Source organism: Leucopleurus acutus (genome assembly GCF_964270905.1).
Source record: "Leucopleurus acutus genome assembly, chromosome: 14".
NCBI lineage: Eukaryota > Metazoa > Chordata > Mammalia > Artiodactyla > Delphinidae > Leucopleurus > Leucopleurus acutus.
The window spans coordinates 32,226,826-32,249,047 of record NC_139156.1 but is presented as its reverse complement, the minus strand read 5'-3'; the positions used below and the strand labels follow the sequence as shown (position 1 = coordinate 32,249,047).

At 40.2% G+C, this 22,222-nt stretch overlaps 1 protein-coding gene across 1 annotated transcript in view; it reads left to right on the top strand.

Annotated features, from left to right (window-relative positions):
- Positions 1–11,925, top strand: part of CYP2C18 (cytochrome P450 family 2 subfamily C member 18) — a gene marked incomplete at both ends in the record, with an annotated part of 62,124 nt that extends 50,199 nt beyond the window's left edge. Inside the window, 2 exon segments of the mRNA XM_082854420.1 lie at positions 6,240–6,381; positions 11,768–11,925. Of these exon segments, the coding sequence (XP_082710546.1) occupies positions 6,240–6,381; positions 11,768–11,925 (300 nt within the window).
- Positions 11,926–22,222: the final 10,297 nt, after the last annotated feature.

The following is a 22,222-nucleotide window of genomic DNA, read 5'->3' as shown; positions in this document are numbered from 1 at the left end:
TTCTCCAGTTGCGGCAAGCGGGGTCCACTCTTCATCGTGGTGCGCGGGCTCTCACTATCGCGGCCTCTCTTGTTGCGGAGCACAGGCTCCAGACGCGCTGGCTCAGTAGTTGTGGCTCACGGGCCCAGTTGCTCCGTGGCATGTGGGATCTTCCCAGGCCAGGGCTCGAACCCATGTCCTCTGCATTAGCAGGCGGACTCTCAACCACTGCGCCACCAGGGAAGCCCTGGAGACTAATTTTTGTCTGCAGCTTTCCAGTGCTTTCTAACACATGGTTTCTATTTTTATTCAGACTTTATAGTTGGTATCCTACAAGCTGCTGCCATTTGAAGCCTGCATGTGTTATTGTACATAAAAATAAGATGACTGAAATGTCTACTTTGAGGGGAGAAGGATCGTGAGTTTATTAAGGTTGAAATTACTATTGCTATCTTCTGGTGAAGAGGGAATTGTGCGTATCTGCGTTGTCCCATATGGTAGCCGCTAGCCACATGTGCCTAGTGGGTGCCTGAAATGTGATGAGTGCAACTGAGGAACTGAATTTTAAATTTTATTTACTTTTGATTAGCTTTACTTTAAATATACGTAGCTATGGATCACTGAAAGCTACTGTGTTAGAGCTGATCTAAGTTTTTTTTTTTTCCTGTAACATGGGTTTAGAAATCCCTCTTCCTTAATTCTGCAGTACTAAAAACCTGGAAAATTGAAAACAAATATAAGTTTGATGCAATTTCATTTGGTGGTCAAAACCTTACTTGAACTGAAGTGAATCTATATATATTCCTTATTTATGCCACTTTATGTGAATATTCATGTCCTGCTGAAGACATTTGTGAACTGTTGATAAAACTAACCTTGCTTACCTCAAAATGTTACAAGAATTAAACCAGGTAACATGAAAAATACAAGCTAAAACTATGAGACACTATTTTCATATATCAGTGTGATGAAGTCAAAGGCTGAGAAAACCTTTTATTAGAGAGGATATGTGTAAACAAGTACTTTCAAGTGCCACTGGCAGGATTATAAATAAGTACATCTTTTTCGGGGGGGACATTTTGGCAATATCTATTAAAAAATAAAATACAGTATCTTATAATGCAAGAATTATAATTCTTGGAATCTACTACAAGTGCTAATGAAGGAATGTCCAAAAAATTCATCCTTGCATCATTGCTTGTAATAATAAAATATTTTGAGCTATCTAAATGTTCATTAGTAGTGTCATGGCACATTTATATCATGTAGCATGATAAGGCAGTTGTATATGTGTTGACATGGGACAATATCTAAATTAGTATTTTTTAAAATTAATTTATTTTTGGCTACATTTGGTCTTCGTTGCTGCACGCAGTCTTTCTCTGGTGACAGTGTGTGGGCTTCTCATTGCAGTGGCTTCTCTTGTTGTGGAGCACAGGCTCTAGGCACGCGGGCTTCAGTAGTTGCAACGCGTGGGCTCAGTAGTTGTGGCTCGCGGGCTCTAGAGCGCAGGCTCAGTAGTTGTAGCACACAGGCTTAGTTGCTCCACGACATGTGGGATCTTCCCGGACCAGGGCTCGAACCCATGTCGCCTGCATTAGCAGGCGGATTCTTAACCACTGCGCCACCAGGGAAGTCCCTAAATTATTTTAATTAAAGAAAAAAATCAAGATCCACTGGATGCTTGTCATTGGGTAAAAAAAGAAGAAAGTGGTAAGTGGCATAAATGTATATAGGATTATCTGCCTGATATGCATAATATCTCTGAAAGGTATATAACTAGTTGGTGGGAATGGTTGTTTTTGGAAAGTCTAAATAAATTTGTGTAGTTAGATGGGAAGGAGACTTACTTTTTACCATATGTGCTTTTTGTGACTTAATGTATTCCTCTGTTTTTTACTTGAGGTATAAGTTATATAGAAGAAAAATCACCTTTCTAAGTGTAGAGTCTAAAGAGTTTTGATCAGTATGTGAAGTTATGTAACTACCACCACAACTAAGATATCAAACATTTTCATCATCTCAAAGAGTTTCCTTATTCTCCTTTTGCAAACAATCCATTTCCCCCAGTTCTTGCCCTTGGTAACCGCTGATCTGCTTTTGGTCCTACAGTTTTGCCTTTTCAGGAGTGCAGTATAATGTGACATAAATGAAATAACTTGTGATCAATATATGCCTTTATCTCTTTTTTATGTGGCAGAATATGTTTGAGATTCATCCTTGTTATTGCATATATCAATGGATTATTCCTTCTTTATCGATGAGTGGATATCATGTGCAGTGCCACAAATTGTTTATTCATTCACTAATTGATGGATATTTGGGTTGCTTCTAGTTTTGGGCTATTTGAATAAAGGTGCTTTAAACATTTGATACAGGTTTTTGTGTGGACATAAATTTTCATTTCTTTTGGGTAAATACCAAGGAGTGGGAGTTTAAAGTTAAATGTTTAACTTTATTTAAAGTTTAAATAAGTTAAATGTTTAACTTTATTTGAAGTTTAACTTTATTTAAAAAACCCACCAAACTGTTTTCTAATATGGCTGTGACATTTTTCCCTCCTACTAGCAATATATGAAAGTTCCAATTGCTGGAGGTAGGTACCCTCCAACACTTGCCGTTGTTAGTGTTATTAAATTTTATTTTATTTTATTTTTAATTTATTATTTCTTATTTATGGCCTCTGCCCTATTTTTTGTTTTGTTTCTGGTATTTATCGGCATTCCTCCAACCAGATCACCTCGTTCTACCCAAAACAATCCAATACGTTTTGAAAACCATTCTGGAGGGGCTGTTCTTGGGTAGTGGTGGGAAAGGGAGTTTTGGCCAGAACGATATTGACTGGTAGGGAAAAAAAAAAATCAGAAAAACACCAAACCAAGTACATGCCTCTCCCCACATACACACCTGTATTTATGTACCCGCACACATGGCCGGCCAAGCTGGCGCTTGGGAGCTTTGAACAATCATCTCAACGCCTCTTTCCGTTTCTCTTGTCCTGAGTATGGGTAGGGGCGAAAGGGGAGATATTTCAGATCTGTAAATATTTTTAAAGCGAAAAAAATAAAACATTTAAAGCATCGTTGTTAACTTTGGTGGAACTGATTGTCCGGTGTGCTAACGCTGGAGGTTTTCTCGCTTTTCCGTGTAAGGGCTTGCAGGCGCGTGTCAGATGTCTGGCTCGCCCCACGTGGAAGGTGGGGCGGGGATCAGGGGTTAAAGGTCGGGACCTTGGCGCCACCCCGTGAAGCCGCACCCCTTTCTGCTCGCTGGTGGTACCCACAGTTCCTGAGCGGGCTGAGGGTCAGCCCGGCTGGAATCCAGCTCCAGATCCCGCGCAGACAGGGTCAGACGGCGGGTGGAGGCAGGCCTCCCTGCTGAAGCGGTGGCCTCTCCGAACACGCTTTTTTGCAGCACAGGGAGTGCCTAGGGGTTGGCGGCAGCGAGGCGCCGTGCGACGTCGTCCAACCTGTGACACGAGCCTCCCCTCCGAGGGCGCAGGGCAGGTGGGGCGGTGCTGCCTGGACCAGGTATAGCGCCCGACTTGCTCATCCCCCATCCTGGCGCGACAGCCTGGCAGCGCTCTCAGCTCCGGAGCCGGTGGCAGAGTTGCGGGTCCCGCGCGGCGCGGGAACTGGGGGCGGAAAGACGGCCCTTCGCCTGAAGCGTCTTGAGGCCGGAGACTAGGCAAAGAAAGCTCGAGAGGCAGAGGCTCCTCCCCACACTGTTGTGGTGTTTACGGTTTGCATTGTGCTGGCTAAGAGGCCGGAACCCGGGCAAGCACGTGGCCGCTGGCCCTGAATGGAACCAGGGTGCGCCGTCTGCGTGCCCACCGACTTCCGCGCCCCAACACTTGCCGCCGCACCCTCTAAATTTTAGACACTTTAGTGGTTGTGTAGTGATACCTCATTTTGTTTTACTTCTATTTTCTCGGTGAATAATGATATTTGGCTTCTTTTCATGTGTTGATTGGCCATTCGTATGTGTTCACTGATAGTGTTTGCTCAAAGTCCTATTTTTTATTGAGTTTGCTTTATTTAATTATTGCAGTTCTTTATATATTTCGTTTGCAATCCCTTTGTCATGTCTCAGTGTTGCACATGTTTACTCCCGGTTTGTGTCTTTTTCTTTCTTTTTTTGGTTTCTAAGAATGTCCTTCAAGGAGCAGAAGTTTAAAAAAAAAGCATAGTTTAAAATTTTTATGAAGTCCAGTTTATCGATTATTTCTCTTATGAGTTGGGCTTTTGTGTCATATTTATTTTCCAGCACATGCTATCAAATATTTATGCTTTTCTTTTTCAAGTTTTATACTTTTAGCGTTTATATTTAGCTCTATGATCCATTTAAAGTTCATTTTTACTTATGGAGTGAAGTAATGGTCATATTTCATTTCTTTTCTTTATGGTTATCTACTTGTCCCAGCACCATTTGCTGAAAATATACCTGCTTTTAAAATCTTAAAGTAACATTTTCCAGTATTATTTGTTTTAAAATATGCAAGGCAATAATTTTAAAAACAAAATTATAGACCTTAAATACGATAAACTTAAGGGGTGCAATTACCCCCAATTTTGAATTTAAAATATTTTAAAATTTAAATAGTATTTAAATGTACAATGGATATATATATATAATATATGAAATACCTATGAAATTGTGTATATATCTATATTGTAACTACCTGTCTATCTGTCTGTCATCTGTCTATCACACTTAACACCTAAATACTTCAGTATGTATCTTCTAAGAACAAATGAACAAGGACTTTATCTACATAACAATAAAAGCATTCACACTAAAGGAATTATCATCTATACAATATTTTTTTCTAATATATATATACTATAATTACATTTTCTCAATTATCCTAAAATATCTTGTGTAGCTTTTTTTGAGGGGGCATCTAGTGTCCAATCAAGGAACAAGTATTTAATTTGATTATCTGCCCATTTGCTCCCCTGTTATCAAGAACAGTTCCTTTTCCTATGTTTATTTCCTTTTAATACACTGACAATTTCGAAGAGTCCAGGACAATTGTCATGTTAAACGTTCCTCAGTCTGGCTTTATGTGATTGTTTTCTTGAGATTAGATTCCAGTTGTGTGTATTTGACAAGAAAATTACTTAGGTGATGTTGTGTATGTCCCACTGCATCACATTTCGGCTGAAGACATGTAATGGCAGCTTATCCCATTATGGGTGATGCTAAGGTGATCACTTATTAAGGAGAAATCTGCCATATCTCTCCATTGCTGAGGTTCTGTTTTCATAGGTAATTAATTAAAAATCTATGGCATGGTACTTTAAGACCTTGTGAATATACTGTTTCCCAAATCATTCATCCAACAGTTTTAGCATTAATTGATGATCTTTACTTGAATTGTTGAAAAATGAGAATTTTTCTAATTTTATCATCTGTTTTTTTTAATCTAGAATTCATCCATAACGAAGTGTTCCCCCACATTTTAAAATTAAGAGAAACAAATTTCATCCCAAAGATAAATGCTCAGTAGTTGTTAGTGTACTTGTTGATATTATCTAAGAAGTCACTTTTCCTCTTGGGAAAATTTTCTTTCTTACTGTGGTAAAACAAGTATAACATAAAAATGACCATTTTAGCTATTTTAAAGTGTACAATTCAGTGAAATTTAGTACATTCACAGTGTTGTGCAACCATAGCTACTATCTAGTTCCAGAACATTTTCATCACTGCAAAAGGAAATCCACCACCCATTAAGCAGTCATTCCTCACTCCTTACAGCCCCCGACAGCCACTAATCTGTCTCTGTATGGATTTGCCAGATGCCATTTTTGATCAGATCAGACCTCTATTTTAAAAAGCCCTATAAACAGATTCCAAATACATCTGACTTTTCAAGAGCCCTCAGAGGCTTCCATTTTAAACTATGATCCACAAATGAGATGTAAGAAAGCTGAAATGATGAAATAGAGTCACGGGTGGGATACAGACAGCAGTGTCCAAACGTTGTGATAAGTAAAGGGGATTCAGAGATCTAGCACCCAAGTAACCAAGTACACAGTACTTCAAATGCTACTGAAGGCCACTTTAGTAACATCACTGCCACTGGTCCTAAACTCATCCCTGTTTATTACTTGGTCTGTCTGTCTGGAATTGCCGCTGCCCTTCTTTGGACCTGGGACTCCTCATGTCTAGATCAAAAAATGGGACTAAATGACTTGTAACATTTCTACTGCTCCACGACCTCTTTATAATTCATTTATCTTCATCTTTCATTCCAGGGCACGACTATAGTAACATTGCTGAGTTCTGTGCTACATGATGACAAAGAATTCCCCAACCCAGAGGTGTTTGACCCAGTCCACTTCCTGGATGAGAGTGGCAACTTTAAGAAGAGTGACTACTTCATGGCTTTCTCAGCAGGTATTAAAAATTAATTTCCTTAGGTACTTAGGGAACAAGACACCTTTCTGGAATTGGTTGGAACTTAATGATGCCCACTCTGGGGCTGAGAATCTGTGACCCTTTTTCCTTGGAGTTCAGGGACATCTATTTATTGTGAAGCCTGTTATTTTGTGAACAATCAGTTGGGTGTGTATTCAGAGTAACATTTTTGGGGTTTGGTTTTGTTTTTCTAAAATCGTTCTTGAGGCAGGTGTGGTATATATGAGAGTGCATCACAGTGGGCATCAGAAAATCTCAGTTTAAATCCTGGTTTTATTAATTATGAGCTGTGTGACACTGGACATTTCTGTTTACCCAGAATCTTCCTTTCACTCATTTGAAAAATACAAAATTACAGTCTCTACCTTCCAATGTTTATTTTGGTGAGGTAGATGTGGAGTTTCAAGGAAAGAGTCATGTATATTTACTTATGTAATTACTTTATCTTTGGTCATTCAAGATGTTTGAATTAAGTTAGTGTTAACCGTGAATTCCAAGAATGTAGATCTGGTTGAAATCAAGCGGTGTTTATTGGGGGTTTGTTAGGACTATAGCCCAGGAGACACAGATCCAAGAAGCACTTGAATTGTGTTCTTCCAGACTAAAATGGGGAAATTTATAAAGGCAGAAAACCACAAGGGCACATAACTTTTTGTCAAGAATTAGAATTGTAGATGACAATATGTAAGGATGCTTGTAAGCAAGAATTGGTTGGGGTTCGAAATGGTTACATAGTTGTGAAGGGGGAGGGGAACTTTGAAAATACAAAATTGTAGCAAGCACCTGTTAGCATATATTGTTTTGAAAATGGCTGGTGGAGTCCTTGAGTTTGACACAGTTGGGAATTCAAGTTCTCAGTGATGCAGGAACATGTCTAAACACATCCACAATGAGTATGTGGCTTCATTTTAGGTGTCTGAACCATAGTTATTCCATTCTGATTTTTAAAGGATCTTAAATATGTCATCATTAACTATATTATGTATAGGCAAATGTAATATTAATACAGTACATTAAAATATTTAAAAACCTTTCATTTTTAAGGACAAAGCGTCCTAGTGTTAGATATAACATTAAAAGATAAACAGTAAAAAACAAAATAAAAAATCTTAAAATTTGTATGGAAACACATAAGACCCCGAATAGCCAAAGCAGTCTTGGGGGTAAAACGGAACTGGAGGAATCAGACTCCCTGACTTCAGACTATACTACAAAGCTATAGTAATCAAGACAATATGGTACTGGCACAAAAACAAATATAGATCAGTGGAACAGGATAGAAAGCCCAGAGATAAACTCACACACCTATGGTCAACTAATCTATGACAAAGGAGGCAAGAATATACAATGGAGAAAAGACAGTCTCTTCAGTAAGTGGTGCTGGGAAAACTGGACAGCTGCATGTAAAAGAATGAAATTAGAACACTTCCTAACACCATACACAAAAATAAACTCAAAATGGATTAGAGACCTAAGTGTAAGACCGGACACTATAAAACTCTTAGAGGAAAACATAGGAAGAACACTCTTTGATATAAATCACAGCAAGATCTTTTTTGATCCACCTCCTAGAGTAATGGAAATAAAAACAAAAATAAACAAATGGAACCTAATGAAACTTAAAAGCTTTTGCAAAGCAAACTACAAACAAGACGAAAAAGCAACCTTCAGAATGGGAGAAAATATTTGCAAACAAATCAACGGACAAAGGATTAATCTCCAAAATATATAAACAGCTCATGCAGCTCAATATTAAAAAAAAAAATCCAGTAAAAAAATGGGCAGAAGACCTAAATAGACATTTCTCCAAAGAAGACATACAGGGCTTCCCTGGTGGCGCAGTGGTTGAGAGTCCGCCTGCCGAGGCAGGGGACACGGGTTCGTGCGAAGATCCCACATGCCACTGAGTGGCTAGGCCCGTGAGCCATGGCCGCTGAGCCTGTGCTCCACAACAGTGAGAGGCCCGCGTACTGCAAAAAAAAAAAAAAAAAAAAAAAAAAAAGACATACAGATGGCCAAGAAGCACATGAAAAGCTGCTCAACATCACTAATTATTAGAGAAATGCAAATCAAAAATACAATGAGGTATCACCTCACACCAGTTAGAATGGGCATTATCAGAAAATGTACAAATAACAAATGCTGGAGAGGGTGTGGAGAAAAAGGAACCCTCTTGCACTGTTGGTGGGAATGTAAATTGATAGAATCACTATTGAGAACTGTATGGAGGTTCCTTAAAAAACTAAATATAGTATTACCATATGACCCAGCAATCCCACTACTGGGCATATACCTAGAGAAAACCATAATTCAAAAAGACACATGCACCTCAATGTTCATTGCAGCACTGTTTACAATAGCCAGGACATGGAAGCAACCTAAGTGTCCATCAACAGATGAATGGATAAAGAAGATGTGGCACATATATACAATGGAATATTACTCATCCATAAAAAGGAACAAAATTGGGTCATTTGTAGAGACGTGGATGAATCTAGAGACTGTCATACAGAGTGAAGTAAGTCAGAGAAAAACAAATATCGTATATTAACGCATATATGTGGAACCTAGAAAAATGGTACAGATGAACCAGTTTGCAGGGCAGTAATTGAGACACAGATGTAGAGAACAAACGTATGGACACTAAGGGGGGAAGTGGGGGAGGGGTGGGGTGGTGGTGTGATGAATTGGGAGATTGGGATTGACATATATACAGTAATATGTATAAAATGGATAAGTAATAAGAACCTGCTGTATAAAATAAAATTCAAAGAAAAAAAGTAATAAGTACATTTTGATTTTTTGTTGATCATTTGGTTTGTTGACCATTTGGATTTCCTGCGTCATGAAGATGTTCAGGGTTTTTTTATTCCTATATTTATGTTTTCTTTTTTTTAATGGATTCATAGGAATTTTTTCTACATTCAGGATATAAATTTTTTGTTCATTTATCAGTATTGTAGTGGTCTCTCCCATCCTGTGTCATTTTATTTTGTTTTGTTTCTTAAAAAAAACAAAATAAAAAAAGGCATAGAATACACCGATTGGCCTCAGAGTCATAAATCCCCAACTGGTCATTGTTTGAATCCAGAGGTATAAGCCTTTTTCGGCCTCAAATTATTTATTTCAATGGTTCTCAATCCTGGCTGCGCAGTGGGACTCCCCCTCCCCTTTTTAAAAAAATTATCAATACCTCGACCCAATCCCAGTACAGTTAAACCAGAATCTCCAGAGTGTCCTTGGACACAGAGAAAACAAGACTAAAAGTTTATTTTTATCAGTGGGGCAAGGTCTACTCAGAATGGGAGTGCAAAGTGGCTGTACTTGATTGGTCTGTTTCTATCAGAGAGACACAAGCTGAATTAGCAGGGACTGTTATAAAAGCTTTAGATTTCAGGCTCCCAGCTGTCTGAGTAAGAAGAGAAGGTTTCTGTGGATCCGGCTGTGCTCTGTCTCTCCTGTCTGCTTCTCCTGTCACTCTGGAAACAGAGCTCTGGGAAAGGGCAGCTCCCTCCTGGCCCCCACTCCTCTCCCAATTCCCGGAAATATCCTTAGATATTAGATGTTAAGGACATCAGCAAATCCTTAACCAATGTAAGTAGGTTTTATGCTTCTTCACTGTCTTGCAAACGGTAAGTAAATTAATCCCAATGATGAAACTAATACATATTGTCATGGGCACACTGTCAAAACAGGTCAGCGTGAGGTAAATTACTTCCTATAAATTTTGACCTTTTTCTTGCCTTTTCAGGCCTGTCATTGTCATAAATAGATGAGCAAAGTAATGTGTTTTGTGAGTAGAGAAACATTTAGGTGTTTGTATGGTAGAATCAAAATAATAAAGTGTCGGGCTTCCCTGGTGGCGCAGTGGTTGAGAGTCCGCCTGCCAATGCAGGCGACACAGGTTCATGCCCCGGTCCGGGAAGATCCCACATGCCGCAGAGCAGCTGGGCCTGTGGGCCATGGCCGCTGAGCCTGCGCGTCTGGAGCCTGTGCTCCGCAACGGGAGAGGCCACAACAGTGAGAGGCCGCGTACCGCAAAAAAAAAATAAATAAATAAAGTGTCAAAAGCTTGTAGTGTTTCTTCCCTTCTTTGTTTCACAGCCATTTGCTATGATTTGGCACTGAAGGTAAGTGGTAGGTGAAGTGTTTTGTGATTCGAAATTTTCTTCCAGAAGTCATATACTATATAAGCTGTGTGTTTTGTTCAGATGGCCATGAAAAGAGAACTTTTCTGAAGAAGGGCATTGTGCCTGATGTTAAGGAAGTAGCTTGGGATCAGGACCAGCATGAGTGAATGAAAGAAAGTAGTCATCAGTCAGGGTCCAACTGATGGTAATGGTGTTCATTTGGATTCTGCAGGGAGCTGCTGTCTGTAGCCTATGAATGCTGCAGGATGGAAGATACTCTTCTTCCATGAGATGCTGCACGTCCTGGCACTGCCTGTATGATGCCTGCTTTCTTTCTGTGTTAGTAATGCCAGCAGATCTCAAACTAGGCTGGGCATTGAAATTATTTGAATTTATTTTTTATAATATAGATTCTAGCATTCATCATAGGGCTACAGAATCAGAATTCTAATGACTGCTCTACAGGTGATTCTGAAGCAGTCAGCTGGCTGTTGGTCCAGAGGTGGGCATTGAGGATCGGTACATTTCTCAAGGATCAGAGGGTGAATACGAAGAGCTTCAAATTTGAATCCTCTATATAGTAGCCCTGGGATGCTGGAAGTGGAACAGAATTCCTTAACCTCAGTTTCCTTATTTATAAGTGGGGCAAATAAACCTGCTGAAGGTGTTGATATGAGGATTAATTGTAATCTGTGTACCAACTACTCAGGCCATTGCCTGACACATCAGTGGTACCTATAAGTGGTAGCTATAACAATCACCATAATATTTATGTAATAAATACAGAAATATTTTAGGCTACATGTGGCAGAATAAAAACATAATAGTAGGATGATAATATATTCCGCGTCAGGCACAATATATTGACTTTTGCTATTACATGTATGTCCATTCCCAACTCTCAAAAGTCTGTGGCCCTGTGTTCACTGTGTATTTTGGAATGAAGCCAACGGTGGTCTTGCGTGGATATGAAGCAGTGAAGGAAGCTCTGATTGATCTGGGAGAGGAGTTTTCTAGAAGAGGCAGCGTCCCAATGCTTGAAAGAGCTACTAAGGGACATGGTAGGTGTGCATGTGCACATGTTCAGCATTAATAATGGGTGGGGGTGGAGAGGATACAAACAGGAATTTGAAGAGCCCCCAGCAGAGCTTGGTTCACCTGAAAGGCCGCCAAGTGTCAGCTCACTCCTCCTTCCCTAGCGCCTCCCCGCTAGTTTCTGTTTCCCCTCCCAGTAGGAATCATGTTCAACAATGGGAAAATATGGGAGGACACCCGGTGCTTCTCCCTCATGACCCTGCGGAATTTCGGGATGGGGAAGAGGAGCATTGAGGACCGAGTTCGAGAGGAAGCCCACTGCCTTGTGGAGGAGTTGAGAAAAACCAACAGTGGGTGATGCTATGCTCTGTCACTCTCACCTTAACAGTTGGCTCTTTTCTCCAGTGACGTCCTTGGAAACATTACAGGGGTGGCCACATCTTTCATAGGGGTCATGGTTGTCACCCCTCAGATGGAGGAGGGAGGATGTGGAACACGGACAGCCAAGGGAACTTTTGTGTATCTATGCTTGTTGTGTGTGTACACCAATGATGGGGCACACAGTGTGGGTATAAATGTGTTTTAATCATACTCTATCCTGAATTTTGTGTTCAATTCAGAAATCACAAAGAGTAGTTTAAAGTCATTTCCTGAAAGAGTTTGAGAACAATGTTTTTCCTGTAGCATTAATGTGGCTTATCTGTTCCAGAACATTTCACCAGGGAATACTTGTTAATTGAACAGGGTGGGAATGACCCTTGTGCAGCATGAAACAAGTGACACGTGTGTTCACTTAATTGGACTATATTTATATTTTCAACCTCACAGAGATGTCTGAGAGTTACTTCCAGGGCCCAGGCCTACAATTCTGGCAAATAGTAATGACATCTAAGGGTTTTAATCATTTAGGTGTATCTTATTGCATTTCTTCTCAATTATGATTTCTCTGTAAATGCAGCACTATTTTAAAAATACCTTTACTGTATATTTACCTTTACCACTGAGCTTTTTCCATTGTAATTTTCCTGTTTCTAGCTGTGGCCTTTCCTTTTCCCTTAGAGAAGTCTCTTTAACATTTCTTGTAAACTGGTTTGGTGGTGCTGAAGTCTTTTAGCTTTTGCTTGTCTGTAAAATTTCTGATGTCTTTATCAAATCTGAATGAGAGCCTTGCTGGGTAGAGTATTCTTGGTTGTCAGTTTTTTCTTTTTTCTTTTTTTTTTTTGTGGTACGCGGGCCTCTCACTGTTGTGGCCTCTCCCGTTGCAGAGCACAGGCTCTGGACGCGCAGGCTCAGCGGCCATGGCTCACGGGCCCAGCCGCTCTGCGGCATGTGGGATCTTCCCAGACTGGGGCACAAACCCGCATCCCCTGCATCGGCAGGCGGACTCTCAACCACTGTGCCACCAGGGAAGCCCGTCAGTTTTTTCTCTTCATCACTTTTTTTCTTTTTAACTTTAAATTTATCATGCCGCTTTCTTCTTGCCTGCAGTTTCTGTTGAAAAGTCAACTAATAGTGTTCTGGGAGTTCCCTTGTGTGTAACTTGTTACTTTTCCCTTGCTGCTTTTAATCTTCCCTTTTTATGTTTAATTTTTGACATTTTAATTACAATGTATCTTGGTTTGTTCCTCTTTGGGTTGACCTGTTCAGGACTCTGTGCTTCCTGGACTTGGATGTCTGTTAGTGATCCCAGGTTAGGGAAGTTTTCAGCTATCATGTCTTCAAATATGTTCTCTGCCCCTTTATCTCTCTCTTCTTCTTCTGGAACTGCTATAATGTGAGTGTTAGTATGATTGTTGGTGTCAGAGATCTCTTAAACTGTCTTCATTTCTTTTCATTCTTTTTTCTATTTTCTGTTCATTGTCAGTGATTTCTACTACTTTGTCTTCCACCTCACTGATCCATTCCTCTCTTTCATTTAGTCTATTCTTGATTCTTTCCAGTGTATTTTTCATGTCATTTATTATATTCTTCACCTCTGTTTGGTGGTTCTTTATATTTTCCAACTCTTTGTTAAAAACTACTAACTTCTTGCTCTGTGTATCCATTCTTCTCCCAAGGTCTTTGATCATCTTAACAATCATTACCCTGAACTCTTTCTTGAGTAGATTACATATCTCTGCTGCACTTAGTTCTTCTTCTGTGGTTTTATCTTTTTCCATCATTTGGAACATGTTCTTCTGTCACCTCATTTTTTCTAACTTGCTGTTTTTATTTCTGTGTATCTGCTAGGTTGGTTATAGTTCCTGACCTTGGAGAAATGGCCTTTTGTGGGAGATGTCCAGTGTGTCCCAGCAGCACACTCCCCTCTCATCATTGGAGCTGTATTCCTCAGGATTTCCCCCTATGTGGGCTGTGTTGGTCCTTCTGTTGTGGTGGGCTGAGTACTGTAGGCAACCTGGTAGGCTTGGTTGGCCCTAGTCAGGTTATTCCCACAGCTGGTATGGGACCGCTGATAGGTGGGGCTGGTTCCTGACAGAGCAGGCTGTGGGTTCTGGGGTGTCCAGAAGCTTGTGTTGGTCTGCCGTTTGTCAGGGCTGGGGCCCAGTGAGTCCCAGGGCAGATGCTGGCCTTTTGATGGGTGGGTTGGGTGTGCAGTCTGCAGGACTATCATTGTTCTGGGGCTGGGCGTCTGCCCTCTGCTGGGTGAGGCTGGTGCTGGACCTAGCGTAGGCTAGCTGGTGGGCAGGTCTGAGGTCCAGTAGGTCTCGGTTGGTGCTGGCCTGCTAATGGTTGGGCTGGATTTGCAGATTGTGGGCCTGTGGTGGTCCTGTGACTGGTGTCCACTCATGGTACGTGAGGCTGGTCCCAAGGCTAGGGCACGCTTACTGGTTGACAAGGCAGGGGCCCAGCTGGTCCCAGGGCTAGCCTGCTGCTACGTGGACTGGGTCTGCCTGCTGTGGGGCTGTCATTCTCCTGGGGTTCTTACCTACCTGCTGGTGGGTCCTGAGGCGAGAGCAGGCTTGCTGGTGGGCAGAGCTGGGGATTCTGGGACTGGCGCCTGACCAGTGGGTGTTTTGAGCTGAGTCCTTGGTTCTCTGGCTCAGGGCCCTGGAGGTCCTGGGTCTGTGCCTGTGCAGTGCTGTTTGGAGCTGGGTTCCAGTCCTCTGGTGGGCAGGGCTGTGTGCAGGGGTGGCTGTGAGGTCAGAGGATCTTAAGGCGACCTCTCTGCTGGTGGGTAAGGCTGTGTCCCCACCCGCTTAGCTGCCCACTGGTGGGCAGGGCTGTGTGCAGGGGTGGCTGTGAGGTCAGAGGATCTTAAGGCGACCTCTCTGCTGGTGGGTGAGGCTGTGTCCCCACCCACTCAGCTCCTTGGCCTTAGGCAAGTACTGGTGCCTGCAGACTGCTGGGCAGAGGGAGGATTCCAGAATGGCACTTGACAGCACCAGTGTCCATGTGGCAGAATGAGCTCTCCAGAATGGCTGCTGCCAATGTTTATGCCCCCAGGGTGAGCTCCAGTTGCCTCCTGCCTCTCTGGGAGACTCTCCAATATCAGCGGGTATTTCTGACCCAGGCTCCTTTCAAGTTACTGTTTCTGCCCTGGGCCCCAGAGCATGTGAAATTCTGTGTGTGCCTTTTATGAGTGGAGTCTCTATTTCCCTCAGCCCCCGGGACTACTGAAAGTAAGCCCGCTGGCCTTCAAAGCCAGATGTTCTGGAGGCGCATCTTCCTGTTGCAGGACCATCAGGCCTGGGAGCCCAGTGTGGGGCTCAGACACCTCACTCCTTGGGGAGAACCTCTGCAATTGTAATTATTCTCCCGTTGGGGGGTCACCTACATGGGGATATGGTACTTCACTATACCGTGACTCCACCCCTCCTACCCATCTCTTTGTGGTTCCTTTATATATTTAGTTCTTGACGATCCTTTGTGGTAGGTTCTGGTCTTTTTCATCAGTGGTTGTTCCGTGAATAGATGTAATTTTGGTATGCCCATGAGGGGAGGTGAGCTCAGGGTCTTCCTTCTCTGCCATCTTTGCCAGTCTCCTCCCACATTTCTTTATCCGTAATCGTTTATGGACATTTAGGTTGCTTCCATCTCTTGGCTATTGTCAACAAGGGAATGCAGATATCTCTTTGAGATCTGATTCAGCTGTTTTGGATAAAAACTCAGAAGGATATTGCTGGGTAATATAGTAATTCTCTTTTTATTGTTTGAGGAACCTCCATACTGCTTTTCATAGTAAATCATTTAACATTCTATCAACTATATACAAGGGTTCAGTTTCTCAACTCCCTCATCAACACTTGTTATTTTCTTCCTTTCTTCCTTCCACTCTCCCTCCCTCCCTCCTTCCTCCCTTTCTTTCTTTCTTTTTTTTTTTTGATAATGGCCATCCCAACAGATGTGAGGTGATAACTCTTTGCTTTTGATTTGAATTTTCTAATGTGTAGTTTAAACCCAGACGGTTTTTTTTTTTCTTTTTTTGTAATGCAAGTACCTGATGTAGGCTATGATTGCTTAAGGCATCCATTTCAAAGCAGCATCCCCTTCAAAGAAGGCTATCAAATAAACATATGCCAGCCACGGGACTAGATGAAGAGCTCCCCCTACTGAGCCTCGTTTGTTTGTGGTTGATTTCAGTTACTGACCATTTGGGCTACTTGTCTTTGTCTCTTCTAGTGCTTTGTATTCCCACTCTTTGTGTTCTAAATTCACCAATAGTGAGCCATTGAAACCCTATGCCCCCGCACTTTACCCCAGTGAGAGCAGAACCCCAGGCCCTGTGTGAGTCTCTCTCTCACCCCACTCACAACCTCACACTGTGTTCCTAGGTGTGCCTGCAATTCCCAGGTCTTGTAGGTAATAAAGTTCTATTTTTCAAAGTTTCCTCATGGTTTTTGCTGAAGGACTTCTTGCAATCATAATAAGAATCACAAGGTTTGGTCCAGCCACACTGTTGGTTATTGATAGGCTGAGACCAGTACAAAACATGATGATTAGTGATGTTGACCATCTTTTCATGTACCTGTTGATCATTTTTATTTCTTCTTTTTTTAAGTGAACACAAGATAAAGATATTATTTAATTCATTAATGAGGAAATCCGTTACAACCTGTTGTAATAAGGTGTTACTATCTGTTCAAGGGAGAAGGGTAAAAAATACAGACTTACTTAGAGTAGAGGAATGTTGACATGAATGTGCAAATGAAGACAGAACCAGCTGGGAAAGTCAATTGAACCTCTGCTGGACAGAACAGAGCTTGTATGTCTATAGGCAAGAATTATTTTGTACTGCTATTAGGTATTGATAATTTACAAATTATTACAGACATCTCCAATAAAATCACAGTCAGATAAAGCACAGGGGTGAGGTATAGTATAGTTTTCTGCTGGAGCACACATTTTCCCTGCACTGCAGCTGTAACTACACCTACATATCCAGGTTAAAAAAAAAAAATCAACTTTCTTGAAAGGATGTGATTTACACTCAATATTTCCCCCTCAGCTTTACTGAGATACAGTTGGTATACAACATTGTGTTAGTATAAGATATACAACTTATTGATTTGACATGCTCAGATATTGCAATATGATTACCATCATAGCATTGTCTAACAGCTCCATCAGACTACATAATTACCATTTCTTTGGGAAACATTTAAGATCTACTCCCTTAGCAACTTGCAGGTATATTATACAGTAATGTTAACTGAAATCACAGTTCTGCACATTAGCTCCCCAGAATTTATTCATAATCTAACTGGAAGTTTGTACTCTTTGACCAATATCTCCCCATTTCCCACACTCGCCAGCCCCTGGAAACCACCCTTCTACTCTTTGTTTCTTTGAGTTTGGCTTTTTTAGATTCCACATTTAAATTAAATCATATGGTTGGTATTTGTCTTTTTCTGTGTGACGCATTTCACTCAGCATAATGCCCGCAAGAGCCATCCATGTCGTTGCAAATGCAAGGATTCCCTCCTTTCTCATGGCTGAGTAATATTCCATTGTGTGTGTGTGTATATTTGACCTTTGAACAGCATGGGTTTGAAATGTGTAGGTCCACTTATATGCGGATTTAAAAAAATAAATATGTAGTACAGTACTACACGTTCTGTGGTTGGTTGAATCATCAGATGTGAAATTGTGGATATGGAAGACTGACTGTAAAGTTATGCATGGATTTTTGCCTGTGCAGGGGGTCCATGCCCCTAACTCCCATATTGTTCATGAATCAGATGGATATAAGTGAAAAACATTCATCTGTTTGTCAGTGGAAATAGTAATAGGAATAGAAAATGATTTTATTTGAGCCAAACTGAGAATTACAGCCTGGGAAACACAGATTCAAGAAGCAGTTGAATTGAGTTCTGCCAGACTACAAAATGGGGGAGATTTATAAAGGCAAAACCCACAAAATACATGGGTTGTTTGCCAAGAACTATAATTGAAGGTGACAAGAAGTAGGGATTCTTGTTAAGGAGGTATTGGTTTGGGTCTGAAATGGTTGCACAGTTACAAGGGAGACCTTGAGACCATAAGGTTGCAGGTGGCAGCTGTCAGCAGATATTTTGTAGAGAATGGTTGGTGGTGTCCTTGAGTCTGATACACTTCGGAAAATTCATGTTCTCAGTAATGCAGGAATGTGTCTGAAACCACGTCCACCATGGCCACCCAGCCAGCCCCATTTTGAATGCCTGAACCACAGTTACTCCATTTTAATTTATAAATGCATTCTCTTCTTTAATGGTTAAAGCAGATGTACAATGCATGTTTAAGGCCACAAAACAGGCTGTTCTAGACAGCATAAAATCTAAGCCATATCATGTATAAGCCAGAATGACTTCTCCATACCTCAGTATGTGAAAATTTCTTGCATCATGTTATGGACAGATAGGTTGTTTCCACATGTTGGATATTGTGAATAATGCTGCAGTAAACATGAGAGCACAGGAATCTCTTTGATATCCAGTTTTCATTTCCTTCAGATATATACCCAGAAGTAGGAATCCTGGATAATATGGTAGTTCTATTTTTAATATGTGGAGGCACCACCATACTGTGTTACAAATTGGCTGTTTACATTCACACCAGTTTACATTCACACCAACAGTGCACAAGTGTTCTTTTTTCTCCACATCCTATCCAACATTTGTTATCTTTTTACTTTTTGATGACAGTCATTCTAACAGGTGTGAGGTGATGTCTCATTGTGGTTTTGATTTGCATTTCCCTGATGATTAGTGATTTTGAGCACTTTTTTTAATGTACATGTTGGCCATCTGTATGTCTTTGGGAAAATGTCTGTTCAGTTCCTCTGCCTGTTTTTAACCAGATTATTTTTTCCTATTAAGTTGTAATGGTTTCTTTATATAAATATTTTTGATATTAACCTCTTATCAGATATATGATTTGCAAACATTTTCTCTCCGTTTGTAGGTTGCCATTTCATTTTGTTGATCATTTTGTCTTGCTCTGCAGAAAAGCTTTTTAGTTTGATATAGTCCCCTTGTTTATTTTTGCTTTTATTGCTTGTGCTTTTGTTATATTAAAAAAAAATCATTGCCAAGACCAATGTCAAGAAGTCTTTTCCCTGAGTTTTCTTCTTGGAGTTTTATTCTTTCAGGTCATACATTTAAGTCTCTAATCCATTTAGAGTTAATGTTTCTGAGTGCTGTAAGATAGGGGTCCTGTTTCATTCTTTTACTTTTGGACATCCAGTTTTCCCAACACCACTTATTGAATAGACTATCCAATGAGTATTCTTGACTCCCTTGTCAAATATTAGTTGATAGTATATGTGTGGGTTTATTTCTGGGCTTTCAGTTCTGTTCATTGGTCTATATGTCTGTTTTTATGCTAGTATACTACTGTGTTGACTTTTTTTTTTAGCTTTGTGATATAATTTGAAGACAGAAAATTTAATACATTCAGCTTCTTTCTTCATTCTCAGGACTTCTTTGGGTATTTGGGGTCGTCCATATAAATATTAGGATTGTTTTTATATTTCTTTAAAAAATGCCGTTAGAATTTTGGTGGAAATTATATTGAATCTATAGATGTCTTTGGGTAATAAGGACATATTAACAAATACTAAGATTGATCTGTGAACAGTATGTATCTTTCCATTTATTTGTGCCTTCTTTATTTCATCAATGTCTTGTGAAAGAACATTGTACAGAGCTTTCTCTTGTTTTTCTTTTGCATTCTTTTTTAATATTTTTTTCCATTATGGTTTACCACAGGGTATTCAATATAGTTCCCTGTGCTATACGTTAGGACCTTGTTGTTTACCCATTCTAAATGTAATAGTTCGCATCTACCAACCCCAAACTCCCAGTCCATCCCTTTCCCTCACTCCCTCCCCCTTGGCAACCACAAGTCTGTTCTCTATGTCTTTGAGTCTGTTTCTGTTTTGTAGATAGGTTCATTTGTACCATATTTCAGATTCCCCATATAAGTGATATCATATGATATTTGTCTTTCTCTTTCTGACTTACTTCACTTAGTATGAAAATCTCTAGTTGCATCCATGTTGCTGCAAATGGCATTATTTCGTTCTATTTTTACGGCTGAGTAGTATTCCATTGTATATATCTACCACATCGTCTTGAGCTTTTCCTTCCTTGGTTAAATTTATTCCTAAGTATTCTATTGTTTTTGTTGCTGTTTAAAATGGGATTAATTTCCTTAATTTTTTCCATAGAGCTTGTTGATAATCTATAGAAACACAGATGATTCTTGTATATTGATTTTGGATCCTGCACCTTTACTGAGTTCATTGATTAGTTCTATCAATTTTTAGTTGAGTCTTTAGGGTTTTGTGCATCTGCAAACAGATTTTTTTCTTTTCCTTTGGATACCTTTTATTTATTTTTCTTGTGTGATTGCTCTGGCTAGGACTTCCAGTACTATGTTTAATAGGGGTGATAAGAGTGGGCACAATCATATTGTTTCTTTTTTTTTTAATTTTTTAAAATTTTTATTTATTTATTTATTTTTGGCTGCGTTGGGTCTTTGTTGATGCACATGGGCTTTCTCTAGTTGTGGCGAGCGGGAGCTACTCTTCATTGCAGTGCGCGAGCCTCTCATTGCAGTGGATTGTCTTGTGGAGCACGGGTTCTAGGCGTGTGGGCTTCAGTAGTTGTGGCTCACGGGCTCTAGAGCGCAGGTTCAGTGGTTGTGGCTCACAAGCTTAGTTGCACTGCGGCATGTGGGATCTTCCCAGGCCAGGGATCCCTGTATCCCCTGCATTGGCAGGCAGATTCTTATCCACTGTGCCACCAGGGAAGCCCAATCATATTGTTTCTGATCTTAGGGTAAAAGCTTCCAACTGTTCAACTGTGAGTATGATGTTAGCTGTGGGCTTGTCGTATATGGCTTTTACTGTGTTGAGTAAAGTACTATAGAAGTGCTTTTATCATGAAAGAATTACGAATTTTGTCAGATGTTTTTTTCTGCATCTATTGAGATGATCATATGAGTTTTACTCTTCATTCTTTTAATGTAGTGAATCCCATTTATTGATTTATGTAAGTTCAAAAGATTTTGAGAAGGATTGGCAATGCTTGCCGATCCTTAAGTGTTTGTAGAATCACCAGTGAAACCATCTGATTCTGGACTTTTTTTGTTGTTAGGATTTTTTATTACTGATTTGACAACCTTATCATTATTGGTTAGTCAGATTTTCTATTTCTTCATGAATCAATCCTAACAGGTTGTGCGTTTCTAGAAATGTATTCATTTCTTGTAGGTTATCCAATTTGTTGGTAGATAATTGTTCATAGTAGCCTCTTCTTTTTTTTTTGTATTTCGCTGGTATTGGCTTTAACATCTCTTCTTGACTTCTTATTTTATTTGTTGCATCTTCTCTCTTTTCTTCTTAGTTAGTCTAGCTAAAGTTTTGTCGATTTTGTCTTTTAACTTCTATACTAGAAGTAATAGTGGTTTATTCACCACCTCTACATTGTGACAGTATTCTGGATTTGTCTATATATTTACCTATGTCAGCTACCTTTATACTTTCATATACTTTTCTGTTGCTGCTCAGTGTTCTGTTGTTTCAATGTTATGGAATTCTTTTAGCTTTTCTTATAAGACATGTCTAGTGGCAATTAATTCCCTCAGCTTTTGTATATTTGGGAAAGTGTTTATTTGTCTTTTATTTTTAAAGAATTGTTTTGCCAGATACAGTATTCCTTGTTGGCAGCTTTTTTCTTTCTGCATTTTGAATATATCATCCCATTGCTTTCTTTTTTTTTAATATTTATTTTATTTATTTGGTTGCACCAGGTCTTAGTTGCAGCAGGTGGGCTCCTTAGTCGTGGCTCACAGGCTCCTTAGTTGTGGCATGTGAACTCTTAGTTGCGGCATGCACATAGGATCTAGTTCCCTGACCAGGGATCGAACCTGGGCCTCCTGCATTGGGAGCGTGGAGTCTTAACCACTGCGCCACCAGGGAAGTCCCCCATTGCTTCCTGGCCTGCAGTGGTTTTGCTTAGAAGACTGTTGTTAGTCTTATGATTGTTCTTTTGTATGTGACAAGTCACTTGTCTTGCTGCTACCAAAATTCTCTCCTTGTCTTTGATTTTGACAATTTGAGTATAATGTATCTCAGAGTGGATTTCTTTAGTTCATCCTAGTTAGAGTGTGTTGGCCTTATAGAATCTGAGTGATAAATTTTCACCCAGATACGGAAAGTTTTTGCCATTATT